Below are 9,529 nucleotides of genomic sequence, written 5' to 3'. Positions count from 1 at the left end.
AAGATATATTTGTTTGTTGTGTATCTAAAAAGATTCAAGAAGATCTTGTCATATTTAAAAAGATTTGGTAGTTATTATTTTTAATATTTTATGATATAATTAAATAAGATAATTATTTAAAAATATCAAATAAAATATCTAAAGATATATTTTTCCCAAATTATCTTCTATCATAAAGATAAAGAAAACCGCAAGGTCTAATTTTTTTGTTACTCTCTTCTTGGTTTAGCCAAACTTCACTTTTTCAAGCTTTTCTTGCCGTCTTATGCAATGCTTGGCTTGGATTTTTGTGATTTTGCTAATTTCTTATTCTTGGATTTATCTTTAAGGTGTCATGAAGCTTTAAGCAATTTATTTTCACACTTCCATGAGCTCAACTTAGCTTCAGCTGCACTAACACATCTCAAAATATCCAAAGAACATTTATGCAACTAAAAAGCTATTTTTAACATGTTTTTGTATCTCATGCTCAATAAACCTAATTATAGGAAATCCCAATTAAATCAATCTTTCAGCACACAAATTCAATTAAATACTCGGAATTAAACATTAAATGAGGGCAAAAGTACGCACTCATCAGTCACATACTTGAATTTCTTAGTAGGACATATATTCAATATATAGGCAACAATTATCACTACCCCACCCTAATAGCAATGTGGCAAGTTCTTCCTCTTTAGCATGCATCTAGTCATGTCCAACAAGGTTCTATTTCAATTGGCCCACACACATCTGAATAGACCACTTCAAGTGTTTGCTTTGATCTATGAGATGAAATGGTTTTGAAGACTTTTCTTGGTTGTTTCTCGACAACACACCCTTCACAAGTCTTCAAAGGTGGAAAAATTGGTGGCATACCACACACCATTTGTTTGTTACTCAATTAATTAAAACTTAAAGTTTAAATGGCCATATTTATAATGCCTCAATCAATTATGCTCCTCAAAACTGGTGGTAAATAAACATTGAATTTCAGTGGCTTCCTAATTCACCTTAAAGGTTCTATTGGTTGATAGTGGTGTCTGGATCACTAATTTGTTCTTGGAATCAAAGATTTCAATATGATTTAGTTCATTGTGTAACCCTTTTCCAATAACTATCCTTAGCTGAGTAGATTGTTCTTCATGGTAAGAACATACAACACATAATTCATTAAGGTTATTTTCCCATCCTTTCATTTGATCAACACCTTAGCAATGCCTTCAGCCATAATTGTGCTATTATTTGCAAATTTCACATTATTCTTTACACACATATGGAGATCAACTAGCCAATTCCTATTCCCAATCATATGGTTTGAGCATATGTGTCTAAATACCAAGATGTACAGTTTTCATTGTTGGTTGTGGTTGTCATAAACAAGACTTGGTCTGAATCAGACCCATCTTCTCTTGCACCAGATTCACCTCTTCAATCTTTTTTCCTTTTCTGTTTCCATTATCTTGACAACACTCATATGAATAGTGACCCCATTTATCACAAATGTAGCACTGGATTTTCCTCGTATCCACTTTCTTCTTGCCATATCTTCCTCTCCTTCTATATTGAGTGCCATCTTTCCTATCATAACCACTAATAGATAGGTGTTCATGAGAATTAGAAACATTATTTCTATCTCCATTTCTTCCTCCTCTAAATCTCCCTTGGCCTCTCCTACTTCAACCACCACGCCCTCTACTACTTTGACCAATCTTTACCTGTAGAGCTTGATCAACTACTCTTTCACTATTCTTCTTGTCAACCACTCTCTACTCATGTTCTTTCAAAGAGTTTTGTAACTTTTCGATAAACATTGCCTCCAAATCTTCTGATTCTTTTATGGCCACGATGATATGGTCAAATCGTGGAGTTAGGGTTCGAAGCACCTTCTCAATGGTTTGAATCTTGTTAAATATCAATGAATTCTTGATCAACATAGAAAGGAGTTTGAATTGTCTCCATAGAGATTGCAAACTTATCATCTTGGTTTTTTCTACATTCCCATATATCTGTTGTAACATATCCCATATTTGTTTGGTAGTAGTGGCTTTCTAAATCTTCTAAAAAGTAATCATCGAGACACGTTGATGTAGCAAAACTCGTGCTTTGCAATCCAACTTCTTGCTCACCTTGTATGTTTGTTGTTGATCCTCCGGAGCATTTTTGGCAAGTTCTTGGAAGTCAATCTTCACAATATCATCAACTTCTTGGAAGTCAAAGATAGCCTCCATCTTCACACACCAATCCTTGTATCCCTGCGCATCAAACACAAGAAGATTCCCTGGTATGACATCCGTAGTAGCCATATCTGCACCTTCATAGTGATGCATTTTCACTCTTTCTCACACACAAAAAACTATAACTGCATTATATCAAAATTAGAATTCGGGATAAAAAGACAATTAAAACAGACAATAAAACAATACTTTGATTACTTTCAATAGGCGGTAGAGAGAATATTGAAAGGGTCATGGAGAGCCTGATAAAGGTAGGTGTTATGGGTTGGAGGAGAGTGATGTTGACGAAAACCCCATTGTTGTTAAGAATGGAAGACGTTAAAACGGGTCTTCTGGGAAAAGGTGGACCAACCACCTTATGTCTCTTGTATTGTGTCTTCCTATACTTATAACTTTTTAGAAGGTAATTTACATTAATATCCTTATTAAATATAAATAAAAAATTATGTGTGAAATAATTTCAAATACCAACCAATAATAAAGATGCATAAAAAGAGTTTTAAACACATGTTTTAAGAAAGGGACATAATAGTAATCACCTTATCTATTAACTTTGTTATTTTTATAGTTTAAAATTTATCTACAATTAACAAATTCTTCTTTACAAAAATTATGCAATCATCATATTTTATTACTAATATTAATTTTATCAAAAACAACTTTACTATTTTACTCTTTAGGTTTTATAAATAATTTTTAAACTCAATTAACTATCTATAATTGTTGGAAGTCCCACATCGACTAAAGATCAGGCTGATTTATAGTATATAAGTGAGGTGCAAACCTCAGCTTACAGGCCGGTTTTGTGAGGTTGAGTTAGGCTTAAAGCCCACTTCTAATATGTATCAGAGGCAAGTTAGAGATGAATATACTTCGGCGTGAGGAGTGTGTTGGAAGTCCCACATCAACTAGAGATAAAGCCCACTTCAAACAATAAAAAAAAATCTCCTACAATAAAGCTATACAAACTATTTATCTTATAGTTATTTTTTCATAAATCTAATAATATTTTTTAGGCTTAAATATTGATTTGATCATAATTTTCGTTCGGTTTTTTCAATTTAGTTATAATATTTTTTTGTTTAATTTGGTTATAATATTTGTCAATTTTGTTCAATTTGGTTATTTACACTAACATCATTTAAATAATTAACGAATGATGAACAGTGACCGCTACGTATCATTTCGTGGTTATTTTGGTTTTTCTTTATTTATTTTTTATTTCTTTTTATTTTATAAAATATGTTTACTTATCAAGTTAGTATCATGTTACGTGTTAAGGTTAATGTCACGTGTCAAAGTCAGTTTTTGTTCAATTTAGTCCTATTTTTTTTAAATTGAGCAATTTTATCCCTCTCCAAGTAGAGATCAAATTTAATTTTTATATAAAAGGTTATACTTATATTTTTATGAAAATTCACATTTTTATTAAATATTTTTAATTTAGAGTTAGAGTTGGTTTAAAATTAAAATGAAAACTTTAAAAGTGAGGAATAACATCATCAATTTAGAATTTTAAGAGGTTAAAAATGAAATAAACTAATATAATCGATTAATATAATATTGTATAACATTTTTATGTAATTTTTAATACTTTATGTGATTTTTAACCTCTTAAAATTTTAGACCAATGATGTTATTCTCCACTTTTAGAATGTTTGTTATAATTTTGAACTAATTGTAACCTTAAACTAAAAATATTTAATAAAAATGTGAATTTTAATAAACATGTTAATATAACATTTATATAAAAAAAAATTGTCTCAATTTAGAGAGACTAAATTGTTCAATTAAGAAAATATGGAACTAGATTAAAATAAATAACGAATATCATAACCAAAATTGAATATAAAAAGTTGATCCTAACACATGACATTAATTTTTACATGTGACACGATACTACTTTAACATGTGGATATTTTTGTTTTAAATTAAAAATAAAAAATATTAAAAAAAAAACCACAAAATAACACGTAATCATAAATATTTACTATCAATTAATTATTTAAACAACATTAATAATATCAAATTAAATAAAATTAACGAATATTATGATTAAATTAAATATTTAAATATTAGAATCAAATCGAAAAAACTAAATTATGATCAAATAAATATTTAAGTCTATTTTTTATTTCAATAATTATGTAAAAGTTATGTTTTTTACTTCTTTAAGTAAAAATATATTAAACTAAAACTAAATGCATGTGTTTCCTACTAATAATGCTAATAACAAAAATTACATAAATAATGTAAATATTAGTTTAATTTTCATATATCAATAGAAAAAAAAACAATGTTTATATTGTCACTCCATCATAAAAAAATAAAAATGATTACTGTAATAATCTTTCATAAGACTATCAAATTATAAATTATGATGAATTGAAAATAGTGAAAAGAGACGATTACAAATAAAAAATAAACAATATAAAAAAAGAAATTGATAATATTTTAATATAATTTACTTTCATGTGATAAATATATGAAAATTAACGTAAGAAACAACTCTTAATAATTATTAGTCTACCCAATAACATATACAGTACTAGAAAAGCAATTAATAATAGTTGCTTTAAATTGTTTAAAAAATATATAAGACTGACCAAATTGATTTTTGAAAAAATAAGTAAACAAATTCAACATAAAAAAGACAACTAGGCAAAATATCTAAGAACTGAAATTTATCGCAATCTCCTTAATTTTCCCGCGGGTTCATTTTAAAAAACAAATTTGCATTTAATTTCGACCATTTACGCGCCGTAACGAAAGCGATGGCGCTATCCACCGACGCATCACCACCACCTTCCTTAGGAGACGAACCGTTACCTCAGGACGGCTACGGTTACGACGTTAACGATGATGATGGCGCTTCGTTCGGCGTCGTTTCACTGGACGACGAGGGTTTTCCGTCCCAACTCCCTGGATCGGAAACGCCGTCGGAAAAGAGCAGTTTCACCGCCGATTTCTATCGCTGCGGAACCGATTGGTCCTCGCTGATGTTGCTGGATGATAAAAATGATAGACACATCGGTTTCGAGCGCGATTCGGGGAAGAAGATGAAGCAGGCCAACCTGTTCCAGATTTGGGGTTTCAAAAGAAACGACGCCGTTGGTTCAGTTGAATCTGGACCGAGTATGAGTGTTTATTCTGATAAAGGAGGTAGTTCTTCTGAAAGGAAGATTGTGAAACCTGGAAATTGGGGTTCGATTTTGCGCGACGGAGGAAAGGACTCTGAGAACACGAAATCTCTCCGTAAGAGAAAGGGTTTCAGTGGTGAAAATAGGGTTACACGTTCCTGTCCCTTTTATAAGAAAATCCCAGGTGAAACTTATTATCATAACTCTATTAATTCAAGTCGAGTCAGGGAACCGACTTAATGGAACAAGTACATACAAAACTGCAATTTGGTTTAGTCCAAGAGACTGATGAAACAAAATTGATTGAGAAATTAGTTTTGCAATAGTTCCATCTCGGATTTTTTGTCCTGAGATTTTGTTATGAAAATTAGAAAAAATGAAATGTTCTAAATGAACATACTTTATTTGCAAATGCAGGGAGACCATTCACTGTTGATGCTTTTCGGTATGGGTATGTTGAAGGGTGTTCAGCGTATTTTCTTAGTCATTTCCATTGCGATCACTATGGTGGCCTTAGCAAGAAATGGTCTCATGGCCCTATCTATTGCTCTCCTCTCACGGGACGGCTTGTTCAAATGTGTCTATCGGTAAATCCTTTGTAAGAACTCAGAAACTCTCATGTCTCCTATACTTTGTTTGTAGATTGCTCACTTACATGAACTTACAAATCAGATTGCACTTGATAATGTTTTTCACATTGCATTCCTGTGAAGGGATTACCTTGTGTTTTTTTTTTAATGCATTTATTTGTACAGGTATATCCACCCTTTGGAATTTAATACGGAACATGTGATTGATGGTGTCAAAGTGACTCTTTTAGAAGCTAATCATTGCCCTGGTGCGGCTTTGATTCACTTTAGCCTCCCAAATGACCAACGCTATTTACACACTGGGGACTTTAGAGCGTGTAAACCAATGCAAGCTTACCGTCTTCTTGTAAATCAACGTGTAAATGTACTTTATTTGGATACTACATATTGCAACCCAAAATACAGGTAAGCCAATGTTCTGGTTTTGTACAGGTCTTGTCATTTGGTTATGATATGTAATTATTGGTTTTGCTAATCTCGACTGATTGTTAAAAAATTTCTGGTTCAGGTTCCCTTCCAAGGAAGATGTACTAAATTATGTTGTCAAAATTACGAAGAACCACCTCAAAATTCATCACAGAACTTTAGTGGTCGTTGGGGCTTACAGCATTGGCAAAGAATGTGTATATCTTGCAATTTCTAAAGCTCTTGGGGTATGTTTGTTATTCCGTGGCAGACTTCTATTTTGACTAGTTCATTCTATACACTTTGTTTTTTTTTTTCAATTGTCCTTATTGTTGACAAGAAGGGTTGTGCCACAAAAAATAAAAACATAGTGATAACAGAGGGATTGTTTGTCTCTATGACGATCTAATCTAGATATAGCCGATGGTTTTGAAGTTTTCACTTTATTTCTTTAATCCTTCAGAGTTCAGACACATCAGATATTGGTACCTGAGCGATTGGTTTGTCTTCATGATGATCTAATCTGTATTACTGATGATTTTGAAGTTTTCGCTTGTTTTTTTTTTATCCTTCTGCAATGTCTAAATTTGTGCATAAAGGTGTTTCCAACCTTGCATTATTGGCAAACAACAATTATGGCACTTTGTGGTAGATTTATGAGGTTCCTCTTCATGGCTTTAGACTTTTTTCTGCCTTGAATTCGTAAAAGTAGCTTTAAGTTGCCATGTTGATCCAGTGACGCAATATCTATGCCTTTCTTTATGATTCAGGTAAAAATTTATGCCAATGCTTCAAGAAGACGGATTTTGCAAGCTTTTGGTTGGTCCGACCTTTCAGATAGACTCTGTACAATAGGAAATGACACGCTTCTCCATGTCCTGCCCATGTCATCTTTGAGACCTGAGGTATAGTTTTGTGCCGTTACATTTTCCCTCTTAAAATTTTGTTTTGTATATCATAATTCACCATCATGTTTTTACTTGTTACTTTAGACCTTAAAGGATTACTTGAAGACATACAAGGATCAATTCACAGCAGTTTTGGCGTTTCGTCCAACAGGTATTTTACAAATACTTGTGATAACATTGACCTCCGAATCATCTTGGTATTTTAAGTTACCAACAGAGAAGATATTTGTGCCGACAGAGTTGCTTAATTCAAGTGTCCAATACTTCTTCCTTCATAATTTTAGGTTGGACTTTCAATGACAAGATAAGCAACGATCTGGAACTAATTAAACCTGTTACCAAAGGAAATATCACGATTTATGGTAAGATTAACTGCATTTCGGTTGTTATAAAATATGAAGTATTATTAGTACTTAATTGTATTGAAAATGCACTGGACTGAAATGTGGTGGATCTGGGTATAGTGTTTCTTAATTAGTAACGATATGATTTGAGATGCTGAAATGCTCAGTAGTAGATCATTGTCCCTGAGTGTCAAACAGGCCTTTAAAGTTTTGTTTAAGGCTGTTACTTAAGAATTAAGAAATATAATTGACGTTGTCATTCTTATTAAAATTACTATTAATTTTTTATTATACTTATATTATTAATTCATTCCCTCATTTAATAGTTTCCACTTCTCTTTTTTTAGTTCCGTGATAAATGTGTATTTAGAACTAGGCAAGGAAGGTAAAGATATATTTGACAAGATGATTAATTTTGTTTTGAATTTTAAATTGATAAATAAAAAACAAATTATTAAAAACTAATTCTTAAAAGGTATGGAATGGAAGTAGCACGTTATTTATCCACCATTGCAGCACAGTTCACAAGTCTCTTTTCTTACTTCTTCCAGGAGTTCCCTACAGTGAGCACTCCAGCTTTACAGAACTGCGAGATTTTGTTCAGGTCTGGAACTGAATATTATGATTTCTTTAACCTATAAATGTTAATTTATTTAATGATTTCGACAAAATTGCATTGTTTTGTTCTCCTTTTTGAGTGAATTTATCTTTTATCTTCACAGTTTTTGAGACCTGAGAAGATCATTCCAACTGTGAATGTTGGGAATGCTGCTAATCGAGAAAAGATGCAATCCTACTTCCGAGACTGGTTGAGGTGCTGAAGTCTCTTATTCACTGCTATTTCTAGATGAGGATTTAAGTGTTTATCTCAGTTTTCCATTTTAAAACCAATTTGCGGTTGCGGGACTCAACATTTATTGCTGCTTGCAGAAGGTATATGTGAATTGTTTTTACATACTTTCTCAAATTGCAATGCAACATGTGTCTTTCTGCTTGTTTCACTTTAAACCCCGGTGTAGTTCCCATTTGTTGCTTCTAAATTTCGGTGCAATGCAGGGCATTTATCAACTTTATGACAACCAAAGTAGGACCAGAATAAAATGAGATGCCATACATTCTGATATTTTCTGAAGAGTACTTTAGCAATGCCCAATTGCTGTATATCTCTATTCGATTGGTTGGACTGATCCAGTATAACTTTCGCTAAAGCAGGTGATTCACCTAATTGTATTCTGTGAAATAATCATATGTTAGACATGGTTAAAATATTATTAGATATAGTTAGATATAATATTATGTGTTAGTTTAAATGTAACATGCTTAAATATAATCTTATGTCTTTGACGTACATTAGGAATTCATCTGCTTTTCTCTTTTATTTTAACACCACCAAGGATTAGGGCCAACCAGAGAGATTTTTGGGGTCTGAAGATGAATATGATTTTCTTAGTTTGGATTTTTATGTATTTATTAAAGGGGAATAGATACATTATTTCTTTTTTAGGAAAAATAACGTAATTTTGGTTATTTTGATGTATTGAATGACTAATTTTATTTTTTAAAAAGAAATAAAAAAATCAGTTTAAAATTAAACAATGTTAATTAATCTTAAGTATTTTTTTTTGAAAAAAAACCACTCCCTTATTAGACAATGACACAAGTCTTTCGGAACTAAACAAAAGCGGTTATATTATTTCAGTCTCCTCTTTACTACTACGATCAGCATTGTTCAAAGTCACTGTTCATTCGTATTTTTGAAATCGTTCTTTTTTGTTAAAAAAGGAAATATCACCAGCTATTAATTACCTAATTTGTGGTGTTTTTCATTTACAATAATCTTTATATAAATCAGGGAAAACATCTTTATATAACATGAACCTAAGCGTGTATATATTTATTTTTTTATGATAATAAAAGAAATACTTT

At 31.5% G+C, this 9,529-nt stretch overlaps 1 protein-coding gene across 1 annotated transcript; it reads left to right on the top strand.

Moving 5' to 3' along the window:
• The first annotated feature begins 4,920 nt into the window (after window positions 1-4,920).
• On the top strand, window positions 4,921-8,979 carry LOC114177213 (DNA cross-link repair protein SNM1). The gene is made up of 10 exons (XM_028062483.1): window positions 4,921-5,540; window positions 5,774-5,954; window positions 6,112-6,351; window positions 6,455-6,599; window positions 7,122-7,256; window positions 7,344-7,410; window positions 7,544-7,621; window positions 8,155-8,207; window positions 8,326-8,536; window positions 8,660-8,979. Exons 1-9 carry the CDS (start codon window positions 4,991-4,993, stop codon window positions 8,422-8,424), a joined length of 1,548 nt encoding a protein of 515 aa, XP_027918284.1. The 5' UTR covers window positions 4,921-4,990; the 3' UTR covers window positions 8,425-8,536; window positions 8,660-8,979.
• Window positions 8,980-9,529: the final 550 nt, after the last annotated feature.

The sequence above is a fragment of the Vigna unguiculata genome, chromosome 1 (genome assembly GCF_004118075.2).
Source record: "Vigna unguiculata cultivar IT97K-499-35 chromosome 1, ASM411807v1, whole genome shotgun sequence".
Classification (NCBI taxonomy): domain Eukaryota; kingdom Viridiplantae; phylum Streptophyta; class Magnoliopsida; order Fabales; family Fabaceae; genus Vigna; species Vigna unguiculata.
This window is presented reverse-complemented; position numbering and strand designations above follow the sequence as displayed.